The following is a 20935-nucleotide window of genomic DNA, read 5'->3' as shown; positions in this document are numbered from 1 at the left end:
TCCATATTCTTTGAACAATGAATTTCTTTTTCACAAGATTTACTTTTTAATGTGTCACGTATATATTCAAACAAATGCACAATTGTTGAACGAGCGATACGGTAGGTTATACGGCCAGCCTTTCCTTGCAATATACTCAGTATATAGGTATTAACACTTCATTATTGGTTTCTAATCGGACACAAAGCTCCTGTGTAAGCAAGTGCAAGTTCCTAATACCTTCTCAAAGACATAATAAGGTCCTATTATGAACGAGACCGACAATAAACAAAATGCCTTTCAAGCTTGTCATCGCCAATTTTTCTATCGTCTATAATGATTTCTGATTCCTTAGAGAACTTGATGACTAGGTGCTTATTGCTCATTTACTCATTTTGAATATATTTTATTTCGTCCTGGATATTTCCACCTACAGGTCAACACATAATCCCTTTCATGGATCACGTAATAAAAAATGACGTCGTAAAATTATTTTTCATAATGTTTATTGCATTATATAATATTTTCGATTTCAAATAAATAAGACATAAATAAGCAATGATCACAGACAAAACATTCTCATGGACGATTTCAGGTGTTGCATCTACTGCGCATGCGCTCGTGATCTCTACACTCTCACGTAATATAGTTGTGAATGCTGATTGGACAGAACAGAGGTTGTTTTTGGCACAATTAAAATTTCAACAAAACTTTGTCGTTATTTACATTTACAGCCATTGGAACAGATAACGATTTCACTTTTTTAAGTACTTTGTTGAGAATACATTAAGGCATCACATAAAGCCCCAAGGGGGAAGGGTAGAAGAAAACAATTGAGCCATGGGCGACGGTCTTGTCTGACATTATGGAATGATAACCGGAATGTGCTAACTAAATAGAATACAAAACGCAAGATAAATGGCTTGAACTGGTAATTCTGTCAGTATCTGATCTATATTGCAGAAAGGTGTTTAAATAGCCCGAACATTCCTCTAGACCAAGAACAAATAAGCAACTCAATGACTTCTTCATGCCTACAATATACTAGTACTCGTGAATTCTCCCTAATCTAGGAACATAAAAAAAAAGAAAATGGACCCTCGCATAACACACGCACACAAAACACATAAACGTCCAAAATATCACAGATAAATTATCATGCAAAAAGGCAGACGAAGTTCTAAACAAATTCTTCCTCCTCGCCATAGGTACAAGACAGTGTGTTCGAAGAACTGGATAAACTAGAGATGGACACTGCGCGAACGAGTCGGTTAGACTTATCTGTGCTGGTCTCTCGATTAAGGACGGCGGTCCGCCCAGTTGTTAAGGGAGTGGCTAGTTTTGGAACTGGTGTCTTGGTTCCGGATTGGCTACGCACGTTCTCGGTTTGATCGTTTTGTTCAGCTCGCGCAGTAATGCCTGAAATTTCTTCCATTTCATCATCATAATATTCCCCATTTGTATTGCCGTTCATATATTTGTGATTTGGCGAATTTTCTTTCTGATATGAACTTTCTGCGGAGCTAAGGTTAAATAAATTGGAAAATGACCTGGATTTTCCACTTGCACTAAGTGACTTTGGGGCTGGAATTCTAGATCTTGGTCCCTCTTTATTGTCCTTGCGTGGGTTTGTTTTCAGGATTTCTTTGATTTTGGATACAATAATAACTGCATGATCAACATTGGCGGTGGTTGGGGATTCTGGGACGGATCCATTACTTGACTTCATGCTAGATCGTCTGGAAGAATTGACAGAAGAACGGGTCGGAGTGCTTGGTCGAGGTGGAGTTGAAACAGGCCTATTGATTGGTTGAGATGACGAACTAGACCGAGAAAACGAAGGTGTTTTAGATCTTGGAGTAGAAGGAACAGAACCTCTTGCACTAGATGCCGGCGACTGATGAGAACTGGGTTTACTAGCTGGAGAGTTTCCTCTTCTCTTTATATTTTCATTACTGTCTAAAGACATTTCATCACTACCCAAATTGTCTTCATTTTCCATACAGTTAACATCAATATCTCCCATGAGATCACCACCAGGCGTTTCATTGACAGACGCCTTTAACTCTCTTTCGCGCATTTTCTGGAAGAGTTTCTCCATGGTTTCATACATTTCAGGGTCCTCTGGTGGTGCCTCTAGTTCGTCTGCAGCAATATCTCGTAAACCATTGACTGGAAGAGTCAGGGCTGCTTTGATTTCCTCCAGCGGACGCGATTCCATGTTATATTGGTCCAGATCAGAAGGATTAGGGGTTTTGGATCTTCGTAATATTCCAGCTGGAATTTTATTCTTTGAGGGTGTTTTCCCAGCTGAAACCGTCTTTGCGGCCGATTCTACCCATGCTTCTGTTCTGTTTAACACAACATGAGAACCAGAATCTTTTCTCTTGACTCGTAAAACTTCTTCCTCTTTGTTTGCTCCCCGGTTCCAGTTCTCAGGATCGACGCTTCTGGGTCTTGGTCTATATTTAGGCTCTGTTGCAGGCTTTGCACTTCTTGACCTGTCCAAACTCTCAGTTGATGTCCTTTGGTTCGTGGGAGTTTGGGCTCGAGCAATGATTCTACCAGTGTTTGTTTTGGATGTTTTGTATTTGGTTTCCTCACCGTCTTTCACATTGATTTTGTGTCGCCCACTGTCTCGATTTACAGTCACCATGATGGTTTCTTCAGAAGAGTCTTGTTTCACAGGAGTTTTTGCTTTCAGCCCCGTGATACTTGACCTCCTTGGTGTGGCTGGACTAGCAGACACACTTCTTTGTTCTCTTGGATTATTGTAGTCAGATTCTGGGATTTCTCGAGCTGTAAATGTTGAGGTTTGTTGTTGGTTCTGCGTCAGTCGTCTTATTGGACTGACGTAGGATTTCGGCTGACTACCAGTATTGGTTATCCTGTTTCCTGGACCCGGAGTCTTTGATCGTGGAATTTCAGCACCAGTATCATCCTTCTTTATTTTCGATAACTCGTTTGGACCCGGAGTTGTTGAACGACGTTGTGCATGTATTGCAGTATAGGATGTAATCTTTTTAGGGGTGTTTGCCGTTACTTTGTTTGCAGATGGTGATTTAGCCAGAATAGTGGCCTTCTTAGGAGTAGGCGGCCTCTCTTGTCTAGTCGTTTCTTGTTGCACTGGCTCAATTGTTTGCGTCAAGCTTAGCGATTTGGAAACATTACCTACCGGTGTCATCGGTCTGGGGATTAGGGAGGGGGTGGAAGGTCTGCCAGTTGGTGTTGCAGGGCGTTTGATAGTGGTGGTTTCATTTGTTGGTTGGCTTGAACTAGACGTTACAACAATATTTGTTGACTCCATCTTACTATTTTCATTTTGTTTAGATTCTGTCTTTTTGTTATTTTCCACTGCTATACAGGCTTGTTGGGCTCGATTCCGAAGCTCCTGAATTGACTTTTGTAATGCATTGAAGCTTGCAATGAGAGAGTCATTCGTATTGCTTTTCGGTACTTCTTGTGTGGATTGAGGCACCTTTTCCGGTCCAGGGTCGGTAATACTGCGAGTCATGCTCGATGAAGACGTACCGTTAAAGTCACATGAAGAATCTACGCTATCGTTAGATAAAGTATAGGTTTCCGTTCCTTTAAATTCACCAGACGGCACTGTTTTTGGTTCCTCGGAGGAAATGCACACGTAGCTTACATTAGGTTTCACATTTTGAACTGGTCGTTCTCGTTCACTGAGCACAGAGTCTGACTTAGATTCGTGGAGTTTTGTGTGAGGTTTAACAGTGTTGATCTCGTTAGTTTGCAGTGTTCTAGTTGTGTTCAGTGTTGGACGAGGCATCGAATATGAAGATGTCGGTGTTTTTGGTCTCGACACGTTTTGAACTGAACCAGGTTGGACAGAACTTACTGGAGTTGTTTTGGGTCTAGGTACACTACTGACAGGCGTCTTCGGACGCTGTATAGAACTGACAGGGGTTTTCGGTCTCTGTACTGTATTAGAACTGACCGGTGTCTTTGGTCTTTGAACAGAACTGACCGGTGTTTTAGGTCTTTGAACCGAAGAACTTACAGGTGTTTTAGGTCTAGACACAGAATTTGACACTGGTGTTTTAGGTCTCGATACTGTTGAAGAAGCAAGTATTGTCCGTTTCGGTTTCTCCATCTCGAAATAACCATTACTTGAATACTGATCCTTGAAAGACTTGGTATCCAAACTACGGCTGGCATTCCCCGTATATTTATATCGGGACGGTTTTTCACTAATCGGTGGCTTTTTACCACCTCTGTTTGCTCCGTAAGATGATATGTTCCGTGAACTATCAGTACTACTTTGGGATCTTGGAGATTCTAAACTACCCTCCGACGCATTCCCGTTAGGGACCGAAAGAGCACTATTCAGCAAGTTTTTGAATTCGTCCAGAGTCATCGTACTGATTTGATTTATGTCAACAGACGGTTGCATTGAGTTGGAACCCGATGTGTCGTCTGTTCCGACGCTGTCGTTTCCTTCAGAATCCATACTTGGTCGCTGAGGAAGCTGGCGACGATCAGGACGAGGAGTATTTGGAATGGATTTTGATCTGTAAAAGAACCGAACAAATTTTTGCAATTTAATTTATACAAAAAATACCTTTGGTTTAAGGTAGAAAATACATGACCTAGAAGCAGTGAAAAATTTTAAACTTCATTTTGTATAATAATCTCTCAACAAAGAGTAAGTGTCAAAGAAAGAGAATTTATCGAATAACAAAATGATTGATACGAAAATACCCGAAACTGAAATGGTCATGCTAAAGTCTTAGATGGATGGTGTCCAACAATGAAGTACTCAATATTAATTTCATATCGCATTTCAACCATTCGGTTTTCATGCTTTTCCATGATCAATTGTTCAGCACAAAACAAATCTCTACTGATATACTTGGATGTTGACGCATTTAAAATACCTGTTAATGGAACTACGGCTACACAATAACTATTTGCAATTTTATAATCTACTCTGATGAAAAAACTTGACCTCAACCCATTTATATGAAATTATTTATGAGAAATCAATTTAAATGGATTGCTTTTTTCTACCTGGAGCTCTAGAATCTATTCCAATTTCAAAATGAAATTAGTTCTCCAATACACTTGATGAATTCCTCCTTATCGAGAGAAATGGTTATCCCTGGCGTGGCGCTCCTTTGTTGTGGAGAGATAGTGTCCCCCACAACACCTTCAGAAGACGCCAAAGGGGAAAGACAAATCGATATTATTTGTAACAGATCACGATGAAAACCTGTCGAAATTCCAAATCCTTGACAGGCCTACTGCTAAATTGTTAAAACGGGGCCCTGTAGTCAGTTGTCAATAATTACCCGTCTTTGGCGGTTAGTGTCTGTTTTAATATGCCTATTCGGGTCGTAAAATAATAAAACACACACACACTACCTAACTGTTCCTGGTCTTCCACATGTACACTGTCTCCAGACAAAAGAAATATATTGCAGATCTGTTTATCTTAATTCCGAATCGAAAAGCAGGCATATATATAAACCCCTGTGTTGAAGGTTTGAATATTCCCCTATATGTAAAGTTTAAAGGTAAATTTATGAAAACAAATTTTAAATGTCAAAAGAAACGCACGGTTACTCTGAGGCATAAAATTCTTGGATGCGTTCGTGCATGTTCGGAAAGGGTCCGATTAAATACCTTCCAGTATATGTACAAACATTCCGTTTTTGGTTTGTGTGTGTGAAGATCTTTAGAAAATTAGCGAAAGGTTTCTGTCGGGTTCTGTGCTATCTAATGCTCATTGAAAAGAAAGGGATTTGTTGTCGCTGTTACATAAAGGAGGGTAATTTCTAGCCCCCTGAGCTCATTTAGAAATAAAGGATTTTAAATGGTAGTACCTTAATTTGATAAACAGGCAGAGGTCCTAACTTGCATGTCAGACATTCGATATCTTTAAAAATTCATGATAAATGCTTACAGACGACAACAGTTGAATATGGATAAAGGCCACTAAAAATATCCACACCACATTCTATTAAAATAGCCATGTAATTCAACGACCTATTAAATAAATAATTTGAATGAACAATTAAAGGATCGTGAAAAAATCGAAGAACTGTTGTGAGCCTTCAATACACGATATTATTTTGTTTTTCCCGAAATAGGTAAGAAATCAATACGTGAACAAAATGACACTCTCTAGTTTGTAACCTGCCGACAATTAAGTGTTCAATCTACTTTTCATTTCCAGTATAGAGAATTAAAAAATTGATTTTATTGGCAGAATAAATCCCTTACCTTGAATAGTTTGAGACAAGAGTTGCTTGGCTGTTTTTCCTACTCGGCGCCGGAGACATGGACACCGCTCGTTGAAAGGACGGTGACGTGCATCTCTTGGGGCCAGGGGAAGCACTCCTAGCGGAAGGGGAGGGGGAGGGGCATCTCTTGGAGGGAGAGGCTGGCCGCGGTACCTTACTGGTCTGTTCACGTGGTTGTAGAGCCTTATTGATTCCTGAAACGGGTGAGGGCGAACGCAGACGACTGACGGGTGCAGGGGACTGACTCCTCCGTGAATTGGCAAGCACAGTATTCGTCCGCTGACCACTAAAACCGGGACTATTTACATTGCCCGTAGTAGGCGATAACGGAGAAACCGGGGGCTTGGTTCCATAGTTCTGACTGACACTTTGAATGTTTAGCTTTCCTGGAGAAGGGCCAGGTGACGCGCTACGCATGCGCGGCGCCGGTGAATTTGTTCTTTCAGACGATTCCGATATGGAATGTGACACTGGACCAACAGATATTTTTCTTGGGGACTTCGCTGGTAATGTCTGAGACACATTTGGGGTGCTAGCCCGACGGGTGGGGGTTCTCTGGGATTGAGGTATTGGGGTATTCCTGTGACCTGTACAAATAGAAAAGATACGCCGTTCAGTTTTTTGTACTTTTAACCTGAAAGCAATTTAAATGCTTATTCAAGAAGACAAATGAAGCAGACATTAATATGGAAAGATTTCTTTGGAAGGTTGACCTTTGTTTATTGTTTTCAAATGTTTATTCAGACAAACAAAGGTAACCTTGTCTTCCAATACGAGACGTGTTGAATTTAGCAATTCTTTTTTTAAAAGATATACGAGTATATATATATATATATATATATAGTACGTGAAGGCGTTAACCCATGGAAGGTTTCCTTAACATGGTCTATGATGTTTCTACACCAAAGTTTTCTAAAACTTTGACAAATGAACATTTCAACGCAAAATCATGTCAATATTAAGGTCACAACAATAAATTTGATTGTGTGTGTGACGAGAAATATAGTCTGATTAGATGCATTTGATACCCCATCTCATTCCCAAGAGACGGAAGAACAAGTCGAAAAAATACTTTAACATACGGATTTTAAAGAAAAATAGGACGCAATAAAAAATGAAAGTCAATATGACTTTCTTTCTACGCATGCCTCTTAAATCTTTGCATATACATGTAAATATAGATAAAAAAATTATATATATAAAAGGCATTTAAAGTTTCGTTCTCTATCAAAATCTAATTTTATCTGCATGACATTTTCCAGTGTTAAAAATTTGTGTGATCATGAACTGTATCATTGTGATTCATCATATATAATTCATAGTTAAGCTTTTGAAAACTTTAACAAAACAGGGATGATAATTCAAATAAAAATTAAATACATATGTGAAACAGTGCATAGAAAGAATTTACATCTGCAAGATTTAATCAGATGTCTGAGGAGTGTTTTAAATAAAATGTAAAAAATCATTCGAGCTGCATGTCCTGACATTAAGCTTTAAGTTCAATGACTGTTTAAAATGTCTTGCTCAGATTTACGTGGTGTGGTATTTTGGAATTTATCTACAGATCTTATTGAACTCAGTTCGGCACAAATCCAAATGGTTTTCTTTTAGTTATCGGGTGATAATCATTGATAATCTCATTATAAAATCATTACTACAAGAGTGATTAATTGCGCAAGTATATTTATGAGCTTGGGAATTGAGTGGGACAAAATCTCGTTTGTTCATTCTTTTAAAAAAAAAAACCACACCTTTCTTACCGATAAATTTCTCTTTTTTTGATTATAGTAAAGCGATTAGCTTCATAACAAACGTGTGCATTTATGTAGAGTCTATATATGTACATGTACCTAACAAAGAGGGATTTCAACGATTTCTAATAACGTCAAACGAAAGCAATAATCAACAGAAAGATACCATTTATTGACCGAATATCCAGGTAAATTCAAATTGATAACCAACGGAGGGGATTATCGCACCTGAATTTACTCTTGCTATCAAAAACCCCGCATTTGATTTAATTAAAACCCATTTACAAGCACTGGGATTGAAATAAGGCCAGTCAGCTGATTTGTGTATATTTCAATATTAAGTATATTTCAATATGTTAATAGCGTTCTGACAGTAAATTGTTGGTCAGTGCTATTAAAATGATAGACTTATAAATGAATATGTACAACCATCTTAAAAACTAAAGTATCGTTTCTTGGTGGCCATGGACCCCATAAATCCCTAGCTAAAGTGGCCGAATAATCTCGTTAAACTGTATTGATTCAACACTCAAGACTTGATAAGAACTCATCGATGTACCTACATGTACTCGATAACTATGTCTTTTGGTCTGTATACACATACTTATATATACTATTAACTGTCTCTTAAAACTTGCGCCAAGTGGGCTACATGTTATGAATTTTCAAAACGATTTACATCTTTGTATCTGGTGTCTGGACCCCCCCCCCCCCCCCCCAAACATTCTGAAAATTAAAATTTGTAAGCATATAATTATGTAATGTACTTAATTTCGAACTTTTCAGTTTGAGAGTCTTGAAATAAGTACATGTCGACACAAAAACATCAGACACAAGATTTCTATCTTGTTTATTTGCACTTCCGAAGTCCCTTTCTTTTTAACTTGAAGTACTCCTTTTGATATGGAGTGTTTATATATTTTTCGATCCTTTTTGAGATGTAAATACAATTTCCATACATCCGGTCTCGCCCATGACGTCACAGTTAAATGGACCACTTTTTATAGGCCTGTTTTCACTTGGAATTGAGGTCGGATTATAGTTTAAAAAGAAAACGTTTAATCATCGAATTTGCTTCAATTGAATCAGATGTCATTGACAGATAGGACATTTATTTCTTAAAAGGACATGATTTTTTAAAAATTTGTGACGAAAGGTTAAAACATGTACACTATTTACAGAATATAATCAGGGAAGGACCTTTATTTATCTGTTTACGATCAACAATGATTCATAAATCTTTTTGATTTCTAAATACTAAGTTAAATATTTAAAAACAATATTGAATTTGAGGAAGGAGTGTCTTGTTAAAGAAGCAGGACTTATATGTAATTAATCACAAAACATGAAGAAATTATTTACACAGTGAAATATTTTATTAGTTATTTCATTAAAGGTAAAAAAAAAAACCCAGTCATTATAATTGTTTTTTCATTGTTCTTCCCATATATGTACATATAGTAACAGAATCATTAAATCACGAATGCGGTGCTGAATTTAATGCACTTTGTGTGAATCCCAATTTGTTGCAGTGAGTGGGTTCAGAGAAAGCAGTTTCACATTTTTGTTTAGTAGATTCTTCCAGATACATGTTCAATGCATATACACATATCTATGCATTAATGTGAATATTTCTTAAGTACTAGTATAGGTTTTTTGTGTTGAGGTAGAGTTTGTTCTTAATTGATAATATTGGTTTTTATGTTTGTAATTTAAAGTCCACAAAAATTCTTACCGGAAAATCCGCATCGACAGGGATCATGTTTGTCCAGGTAGTGCTCCAGGGTGTCCCAGCCTCCACCCACCCTGATCATCACGTGGTTACGTAATATCTAATAATAGAACAATATAAATATAATATCGTTCAAATTCTGCTGATGTTTTAATCAAATCATTTGGTCAGTTTATAAACGCAATAAAATATAAGTAACAAAGAGCAAATCTTTTTTTTTCGGTCGTCCAATATGTAAAGTAAATTGTTTTCGCTGAAACTATCGGGACTGTGAGAAAAAGTAAATAAATCAGACAAAGATATATAAAGGGTTGGTCACTCACCCGAACAAATACGAGTGTCTGGGAATCTCCAATCTTGTATTTCCCCTCCCCGACTTTGACGATGGGAAACTGTACAGGGCAAGTACATCGACCTGCCAGCCATTTCACCTAGAGAAAGAAATCAAAATAATTAACGATGTTAGTTTAGTATATATTTCATTACAAAGGCAAGAAGCATCATTTTTAATGTAAAGGTGTCCTTTACAAAAATTAAATTACTGAGATTCAAATTTTGGTCATGTACAGATTTTGATTCTCAATAAAAGGACAGAGGGATCAGACAAAAAGTGGAGGGGCCAATTGTCTTTGACGTTAAATACATTTTCTTTTAATAAAAAAATAAAAGGAAGTTGTTCTTTTTTTCAACGAGTGAAGGCGTCAGCCCCCTCCCCCAACTGCGAGACATGATCGATCAACGTGCTACTCTGTAAGTGAGGAGTTGGAGTTATCTCTCTTTCAATGATGTATGAAGTGACATACTTATGCGTCGGTTATGACCCTTTGACGGACAATGACATTGGTCTATTTCATGACATATAGATTTAGAAGCTTTCCCAAATTCAAAAGAACAATTACTATATCATTAGGTCGAATTGGTTTTTAATAATGGAAATATAGTGTGTCATTGATGAAGTACGGCCAACCATTGATTATTTCGGTGAGATTTCGGAAGTTCGTGAACTATGGCACAATATTTGAGCAATTTCAATAAATCAGCTGTTTTAATTTCAAAGTAATATTCCAGGTTTTGTATTTATTGTTGCTCCTACAAAAAGCCCCAATAAAAATGCCTTCGGCTATTAATTTTTATAAGAAAATATTTGGTAATGCGACCTAGCAAAAATAGTTCAAGACATAATTGATTTTTTAAGAGCACCTATTCAATCGGACAATAGGAACGTCTTAATTCCACGCCAAACCTTATATATAAGAGCGATTATTGAAAGCCTACAATATTCGACACGACACAATCAAATGAGAACGCCTATCTGGTTTCACGATCTTTTCAGAAGCTTACACGACAGGGCGTGACTTCTTTTATGTATATTTTTTCTATCAAAGTATCACCGACTGAATTCAGTCAATCATTCACACATACACACACTAAAAAGAGAGAAAACCATTTATCACCAATGACTAGAGTAAAGAAACCACAAGGAATCTAGAGTAACACAAGCTCTAAAATTCAACAACAAATCCTTCACATCAACTTACTTTATCATCCGTATCAGGATGAACTGGAATGCTCTCCAAGCGAGCATCGTCCAGTTTCTGGAGAACTCTGATGATGTCATCAACAGACGACAACTTAATAACCCCCGGTTCATGAGTATTTATTTCTGCACATTGCACATTTTCGGTTTTTGCAGTTAGAATTCCATTCTCTATTGACACTGTAACTCCCATCACATTACACAACCTTTGGTACAAACTCTTAATCCGCAACTTTTGTTTTTCTGCTAGATATAAATATAAATCACAACACAAATTGCAAAAGAGACAAAATTTTCATCAGTCGATTTTCAAGTAAGAAAATGATTAGAATCCATTGTCACACCACAGTGATGCAAATTTCCTCACAATTTAAAACGACACTATTAAAAACTGTGTAAAAACAAGAAAAAGAACACTTCTATGAGAAAAAAGCATAGGACATCATGGATAATGCACACGAAGTACCTTTCCAGAAAAAAAAGTCAGAAGAAAAGAATAACCCAGAGCGGACAAAACATGGCTACTTATGGTGTGCACTGTCAACAGAATGGCCCGGGAGGCTGTGGAATCGATGACTTAGAATTGTCAGGTAAATGTCTGGAATATTCATAATGGCTGTTTTATTTACCAGCGCCTTTCACTTTTCCGATTGCGATCGATTTTTGTTGTTGTTGCAAAAAACGTGTTACGACAAATTCCTTACCCTAAGACAAATGTTCATTGTTTAATATTTCACGGGGCGCTGCCCCTCTTTCTGTTATATTAAGTAAATGTATATTCTATGAGGTTTAAACGGAAACCCGCAAAGCATTTCTGTTTATTATCCTTCTTTAAATATTTGATTCGAATTGTGTTTGCAACTACATACATAATATATGTAAAGAGATTTTCAAGATCCTTTGTATTTGATTGAACTCCCGTTAAGTATTTTCCCACACATTTTAGCTGATTAAACTTACGGTACATTCAATAAAGAAAAAAAAAGATTTAGGGATGCAATGTAAACGTTGGGTCAGTTGATCTAATATTCTAAAAAGAGTTCGATGTGGAAATGAATAGTCTTATTGTTGACACATCTCAAAGCAATGTCGACGAGTTCGATTGGATCTCTCATTGATTTATCTTGAAGTTTCAAAACCTGATAAGACTAATCCCAGTAAAGTCACTTCAACATTCCAAACCAAACCTCTGTTTGCGCCAGCAATCAGCGCCATAGACCACTGATTTGGTCAGTAGAGAGAGATCAACATGGGCCATAAACCCCGGCTCTACACAAAAGTAGGGACATCGATTTTGAATTGAAAATTGTTAGGAACGTCACAACATGACGCAAGAGAGCTTCCGCTGCATTTAATTAAAAACTGCTGCTAAGTCATTATCTGTCAATATATACGCGTAAACTATTACCTTGCCTTATTTCTAGTCATGTCCAGCTTACATTATATGCATACGCGGCTGATAAAGTAGATCTTCCTGAAGCCCCCCATTTGACAAGAAGATTATTTTTCGAACGCTTTGAAATAGTTTTGATGATCTTTTGAAGTTTTGTACTGGCTTTCATGCTGTGTTTTGAGATGTTCGTTCCATATTTCACACAAAAATGATATTCCGGGTTAAAAGAATTCGTGTTTACAGATAATTAATCATGATTTCTTGCCAAGAAAAACTCTGATTAGGTTCAAACTGATGCAAATATATTTTGTGAATTGTACTTGACAATAAGTCGAAAAAGATGTCGAACATTCTTATTCAAAAACGAGATAAAGAAAACCGATTAACAAGATTTCGCAAAGTTTGTATTTCAGGTTGTGTTATAGATTCATGAAAGTGATATGCACCAGCCGCCATAAAAAGGGGGTCTACAACTCAAAAACGTTTCCATTGGTTCGTTTCTAATACTATAAAACTTTATTTGTCGTGACATAGCAGAATTTTGTTTTATCCTCGTCGATTGATTACTCAGCAGCTGTTTTACTAACATCATGAAAATTATAACTAATCAATTCTGTCGAAAGAAAGATTGCATTACGATCGCATGCTCATAAATAAACTTCTTTGCTGTTTGAGGGTATAAAAAAGCGTGCATATTTTCTTAATTTACGAAAGAAAATGGCGTGCAATTTTTTTTACAATGGCGTTCGTATCATTTACGTGGTATGTTATCAAACACACCCATCTCTTTTTTTCATTTCAAATCAAACGCGACGATGTTTTCAACAATTGTAAAGTTGTGTATACAAAACCATTATCTATAAACACATTCCCAAAAGTATACAAGGCATTCAGTTCACTCACTGGAACAGTCGATCCGGCATTCCATTTGTTGCCAACATTTATAGTATGTACATGTTTACGTTTATAGTGTAGTCTCATACCAAACGTGACATCATTTAAAAACATCAGAAAACAAATTCACGACGTTTGATGTGAATCGTCCCCCATATATCAGATTTGCTTCATACCTGTATGAATTTATGTATCAACATATTTCATCGTTAAAATCTACACCCGACCCTTTTAACACAAGTTTGTGATCTAGTCACAGGGGTTATAATAGTACGATACCAAGTTATTCATTTTGCCAAGAATGTCTTCTGATCTTCATTGTTATGGTCGTTAACATTTCTGACACCTATTGCCAAAAAACCATACCACCAAACACTTGTCCTCAATGAGAAACGTCTGCTCGTCCAATAAATCTATCTAGAATATCGGCCCTTTAGGGATCTAGTTCCACTGTTATCTTGACAACCAAATTGACATAGGGGGCATCTGCCTGATCGGGGTCATTGCATGGAATAACCTGCCAGGATCTTGGGGCTACTTTCCCCTCCTTTCAATAAAAGAGCTCTCTACTCATGCCAACCTACCTCTTCATCACAATCCCACCTCCAAGGACTTTCTAAATCCCTGGGATTGCTCTCTCCATCCCGCGTAATCCCATTTGATTCAATAGACTTGCTCTCCAAGACAACTGGCATTATGGGCCTTCAAGATGGACAATCACTTGAACAACTTGTTTATTTATGCTATTTTGAATCTTCAATTTTCAAGATATTTGCGACAACAAGATTTCATCAGTGGAATCCCTTAACAACCAAACATTAGCCGGACCGGAAGATAGATTTTTATATTTCTTCATCGTATCTCCAAGATCAAGATCAGAGGGTGCATGAAATATTACAATAAAACCTCATAGTCTTGGCAAGCAATACACAACCCTTTAGTGTTAACCATCAAAACTAGGTACAACCTAATCGCAATCAAAAATCTTAACTCGGGGGTATATTTTGGGGTATAAAACAATGCCAAGTTTTTAACAATATTGATGTCTTGCATGCGGACGTGAAGTTGTGCGCACGCTGTTGAGGGCACGCTTTATATGGATTTAATTAGTAGTTTAAACATTGATTAGGATCTTAGGCTGCCACAAGACGACATTCAGAATTATGAAAAACCGTGTCAAATGCCTTAAAAACAAAGAACAATGCACAAAATTGCAAGTCGATTGACTTTCATCGCAGAGATTAAGGGTCTGTTCAAAATATTTTGCCACGACGGAAAAAAATTCGAATAATTATTCGATTAAAATCGACTTTGCTCTCCGAAAGAATAGACCCCAATATATATTACAAAAAGAGAAAAGATTCGAAACAAAAGCAAAACTAGTTTGTGTCACTGTGAATGTTCCATTTGCATCAATGACATTTTATCAATAGTTAGGTTGCTTACTGGAATTGAAAATGCATAATTGAAATAAAGGAAAATGTTGATTTTGAAAGACATCACAATTGATTATCTATAATAGGATGTTTGCGTGGCACTGTTCAATTTCCATCGCCGTCCCTAGTGAAACTGACCAATATTGCTTACAGGAAATCAACGTGATGAAAGGAGGCACTAACGAACCATAAAATTGGTATACTACAGAACAGCACCCAGACAGGGCATGAGTCAAAAGTATCTTAGAGATAAGATTATCTATGTGTTCGTGCAAATTATGATTTTTTTCGGCCATTGCATAGCTCGGTTTTGACTTGCGTGTTCATAAAACAAATAGTCTTTGATGTGTTTGTTTTGGTGCAACATAACACGGTCTTGGCTGCGTCTTAACGACTAAAATTAATTTACGAAGTGCATATCTAATTTCACGGTTCGGGCTAACAATAATTCAATTTGATACCCCCCATGTACCGAAATATTACACCGTGTCAAAGATGGAGTCATCACTTTTATTTAGGCGACAACAGAACTCAGAAAGGCAGACGACAATGATGCATCATACGTGACAGTGTCTCCCGCTAAAATTGCGGACAATGTTAGGGAATCCTAAGTAAGCGTCAGGGACGGTAATTTTGCAGAAAAATTGCAGTCCTATGGTTTTTATCAAAACAATTATGACAATGAGTTTTCCAAGACAAAGCACCAATCAAAACAATTATGACAATGAGTTTTCCAAGACAAAGCACCACCAGATGGTTCGGCCATCATTGTTCCCCGATGACGAGGAGCAAAAGATCAGTTCTAACAGCCATTTGTTAAAATCGTCTCCGTTTCTGGCATTACTGTTAATTATCCAGTTTTACGCTAATTGCTTGTTTCATGTTTTTGTTTTGGGTTAGTTTTCTGAACAAGCAGCAAACCAGGACTGTGAGAGGTTTTTAAAAGCACGAAAGTCATGTTGCAAATGATTGGTTAAAAAACAACAACAAAAAACCCAAACTGCTTTTAATCGAAAAAATAGCTGAGTTTCTTATTCTTTGTTCATTTATCTATAATCTGAACTTTTGCACTTTGCTCTGATGGCTTTTTACGAGCGACAAGAGAACCAAAGAAAGAAACATACAGCATGCATTTTACATGTTCCTCACTTTGAGGTAAATCGTTCATTTCAATATTTGTATTTTATTTGCATATTTTGTCTGTTTTGGTGCATTACCCAGATTAACCCTTTAATCATATCCTTAAGTAATATTAGAGAATAAACAATTATCTATGGGTTTTTATAACGTTTAGAGGGCATTAAAAGGCAATGATCGCATTTCCATACCAGGGTAACTTTGATCTTTTGGTCTTGGCATGCAAGTTGACAATGAAAACTCGTCAAGCTAGAACTCAAAGAGCTAATGATAAAAACTAAGCTAGATTTAAATAGGGGTTTAATTACATAAAAAAATTCCATATTCTCAAAATACAGTGCACCTGCTAATCATATGTATAATGTATATAGATCGCTAGATCACCGTATACCATAATCTAATGATTAATTTCAACGTCCCTACTTTGTAATTGCCACCGTGTGCGTTAAATGTAAATTTGTCCACACAATTGTTAAAAACTTTTAGATTAGAATACCCCTATTTGACAATCACTTTTTTTATAGAACTCAACAGGGTCCAAGGATGCATTTTATTACCTAAGAAAAATATGGCGAATAAAAGTAAAGTTATAAAAGGGACCCAATAAAACTAAGTTTTTTCAATTGCATTTACTTTCATTCAAGTTTTTAGGCATATCCTGTATGCAACTGATTTCTAAAGGGTGAAATCCATATAGTTGTATACGTAAACATGGTTGCCAACTTTTTTTTCAGTGGCATGTTTTGTTTTTTGTCTGAAAAAAAAAACTCGCTCCTAGTGACAAATCTTCTTGTCAATTTTCTTTATATAACATCACTTTGGCAAACATGGAAAATCCCTTAAACAAAAGTAGATATACACAAAGTTAACTTTAAAACTCTTCACCAAGAACAAAGCAAACACCCAAAACAACAGCAAAAATAACGGACTGAACAAATAATGGAAGACAAATTTCGTGAACAAAACTGTAGACTTCTTTGTTTCGTGTGCTTTTTAGAGGATAAAGATATTGCGTAAGGTACTTTGGAAAGCCAATTTAATGTATATAAAATCGATTTTCACTTCTTCGTTAACAAGATCGTTCCCAAAGATATGATATTTATTTAATTCCTATCTCACGAGTTCATTTTAAAACGAATTAGTGTACAGAACTCCTTCACAAATAATAAAAAATCTGGCAAACGTGTCTTTTATATCTTGGTCTTATTTTTTTACCAGAACATTGATTTGCGATGCCATTCTAAACATAAAAATACAAATTTATCCATTGTGTATAAATATTGCTGAAAATACTGACACACTTTTGATGGCCTGCCAAGGTTCGTTGGAACTATTGATAACGACAAACTGTTTCATAGCACTGTGGTGGCAGGCAAACTACGCTTGAATAAAATAATCACAGTATAAACATATGTGTGGATAAAAATGATTCATATTTCGTACGAACTGATTACAAAAACACCCTTCGCCGAGACAAAAATGATTGATACAAAGATCTATTGGTCCTTATTGTAGTCAGAAGCAGACAACATCGAGATGCACATGTTTTCAGTGACATGACGAATATACTGCTACAGAAGAAATGTACAAGCACGAGTTTTTGCTGCATGCAGCGGAAACGGTGCATCTATATTTCACGTAAAATGAAAAAAAAAAACCTTGGCAATCCGCCAATGTCTATAGGTTTGTGTTTTGGGTCACCTCAAGATTTTTACAGTTAATGAAAGAAGATGGATCGGTGTCAGACCACGGCTCCGCCAACCGCAGAATCTGTCGATAGAGTAAATTCCAAAGATGTCCGAGGGGGAAATAGCGTCCTTAGTTACTAGGGACGCCTATGGAGATCTATAAATGTGTCCGAGATAATCAGGGGACAGAGTTAGCGGAAATCAATAAGTAAGATATGTAGATACTCAGATATGTAAACGAGTGTCATTTACACCTGCTGAGATAAGTATCTGTAATACACGAACAACACCTGGATTCATTGTCACCTATCCTTGAAACTTGCCACCCATTCTGAAGTTACAAAAAAAAAACCCTATAAATGGCAACAGTTGAGATGACAATACATAAAAATATGTCATACAAGAGCGAGTATAATTGATTGTCAAACAATGTAATTTTATAGTTGTGTATTTCGTTGTTTTATTAACCGTGTAGGTTGAATTCCATGTTTGTGAGCAATCAAATTTACATATGAACTGAAATGAACGAAAAATTGATAGTCTTTGTTTGCTTTTTTTTCTCCAGACCACCTATCATACTAGCTGCAGGTCTGTAGCTCCCGGTCTACAAACCTGCAGCTACTATCATATACATACATGACTCCTGTAAAACGCTATTTTCCTCGTTTTCGGTGGGGGCGGGGGTTTGAGTTAATGTTGAACCCCCCCCCCCCCCCCCCCGAAAAAAAATCTCTTATGCAATGCTGTGCTGCACAAACTACAAAATTAGAGCAAGATCGTCTAGCGTGATATATATGTATCCCCATTGACCGTATTAATAAAATGTATTATAACAGGGCGTTGTTGTTTTTTATGTTCATCACATATCGCGCCTACCATCAAATGTCGTGTCAGACACACTGTAGAACATTGTAACCGTGAACCTAGCGCTACTACTACTACTGCTACTGTTTGTATAGTGCACTTAGTGTCAAAATAAAGACTGTATAATAGCAGACGACTGAATGCTGTCTCCCCCACTCTCAAGACCTCTCCTATACATCCTCTTTGATGTACTGCTGTATTGTAACGAACACTTATGGATAACAAATTGTGAAATGCTGAATTGTGACATATACATGTACAATGTAACTGCACGAGTACTGTACGTCTGTTACATACGTAAACGTATGAGAAAAATGGGAAGAGAGACGAAGAGAGAGAATAACATTATTGATTGATGAGCCATACATGTACAATGATAGGATGAATGATATATTTGATGACTAGTCGCTGGATTACTACGGAAAATCGTTGCAAGGTCGTCCAAGAATGACGCGAAGTTGGAGAAGAAACTCGTGTCTGTCTCTATCGCCTGCCGCCTGCTGCTGAAGAGCGCGGCCAGATGTTTTTCAATATGCCGATTTTCCTTAATTTTCCGTCGTTACGGCTCTAATTTTACTCTTGCATTGCGCATAATTTGCACAACAAATGAACTCGATAAAGACCGTGTGTATTTTTCTTTTGCAGCGGATAGAGACTGAGAGAAGCTATCAAAGCAGTGTGCTGTATCAGGGAGACTGGCAATTAAGGTTGTTTGTTTGTGATCCGACATGCAGGAAAGTCTGCAAATCACAGAAGCCTTAACGAAATAAACGAAAAGTTCTAGAACCTCTAACCGTTTGAACAAAATGGGGAGGAATGGAGGGGCGTGATTTCTCTCTCGCCTTAATGGACATATGACAAAATGGTAACCGAACGAACGATGAATGGTTCATGGGATCAAGATTGTTCTCTGGACAGGGAAGTAAAATTAAAGCAGAAGAAAGATGGTGCGTGATCTCAAAAGAGAGAGAGAATGCTATGGGATAGAAAACACTTCATTTTGGGTTGAACTAGGACAAATGTATATTACACTTTTTGAGAGTTTCACAACAAATGTATATTACACTTTTTGAGAGTTTCACAACAAAAGAAAACTATCAGCCCTTTCGCGTACTTGAGAATTTGAAAGGCGATTGAAAAAGTCAGGACGACCTAAATGCTTTTAGCAAATAAAACACATCAAAGAGACATTTTTCAAAAGTTTGAAATGAATTGAAAAGATGTTTAAAGAAAATCCATTAAAATGATTAGAATGAGTCATATCCGCTAGTATGTCATAGTAGCTGATATAGATTCCAATGAAAAGAGCAGGTTTAACATCGGTATATATATTTATTTATATACACCACCTGTAATAACCTTTGTATGTGTAAAAACTTTATGAATATACATCATAATGCACATTCAGGCATTTAATCGGCAGATCAATAAAGTTTGCATTATCATGGAGCCATTTTTCTTCTATTGTTGTGCAAAGAAAACGAAAGAATTAGGATTATTTGCTTTGACGGTTTCATTAAACCCAAAATATGCCCCGGAATAATGGCTTGTTTTGTTTTCTATAAAGGCGATCCGATTATATGGCCTTTGAGGACAAAGGACTTTTAGATCTACATTGTGTATTTCTCTCAATGAGAGACGAAATCCAAAGCAATAAAATACACCAAAAAGAACAACTGTCTTCACCCAATACATTATCTTGCTGTCAGAAGACATGTACACACCTCAGCGGAATGAAAATTGTCTACCAATAGGTGACCCTGAAATTTGGTAAGGAAAAACAAATCCCGAATACAGTTGAGTAAACGAACTTTCAATGTTTCTGTGTAAACATTTTGGCATGGAAATCCTTGAAGTACAAATCCTAATTTTCTAAGAGCCATTCCTGTAAACATTTATGAAGAGATTGTGTTTTCTGCTACCAGTAGTTGATATAAGGGTGACAAGGGGAGAAATCTCTGTATTTTCTTTGTATGGAATAATATTAACACGGGGATTTATCGGACGATAACAGTAGCATGAGCTTAAACACACAAATAAGGCATAATATAATGTTATAAAACATCCGGAAATAGTAGGGGCCATGTGTCAACGAAACGAAAAGCCATTTATCATTATAGGGGCGGATCTAAGGACTAATATTATAAATTATAGTACCCATGTCAGTTTAATATAGAACCATTTTAACAAGAGCTTGGACTTGGAGAGTTGAGTCAAACGGCAATTTGACATAGGCCTTTCTATTTCATTTT

The 20935-nt window shown here is 36.9% G+C and overlaps 1 protein-coding gene across 4 annotated transcripts in view; it reads right to left on the bottom strand.

Moving 5' to 3' along the window:
* Positions 1-468: 468 nt before the first annotated feature.
* LOC128187202 (GAS2-like protein 2A) overlaps positions 469-20935 on the bottom strand; it is a 29681-nt gene continuing 9214 nt past the window's right edge. For 3 of the 4 annotated variants that reach the window (XM_052857473.1, XM_052857471.1, XM_052857469.1), the window contains 4 exons: positions 10058-10165; positions 9738-9834; positions 6229-6835; positions 469-4514 (listed from right to left, as the gene is read on the bottom strand). In XM_052857473.1, the coding sequence (XP_052713433.1) occupies positions 1160-4514; positions 6229-6835; positions 9738-9834; positions 10058-10165 (4167 nt within the window). In that variant the 3' untranslated portion in view covers positions 469-1159. Of the gene's footprint in view, positions 4515-6228; positions 6836-9737; positions 9835-10057; positions 10166-11272; positions 11480-20935 lie in introns of those variants that run through there. The other variant, XM_052857472.1, reaches the window with a different exon arrangement.

Source organism: Crassostrea angulata, chromosome 6 (genome assembly GCF_025612915.1).
Source record: "Crassostrea angulata isolate pt1a10 chromosome 6, ASM2561291v2, whole genome shotgun sequence".
Taxonomy (NCBI): Eukaryota; Metazoa; Mollusca; class Bivalvia; order Ostreida; family Ostreidae; genus Magallana; species Magallana angulata.
Note: the sequence above shows the minus strand (reverse complement) of the source record. Positions and strands in the feature narration are given on the sequence as shown.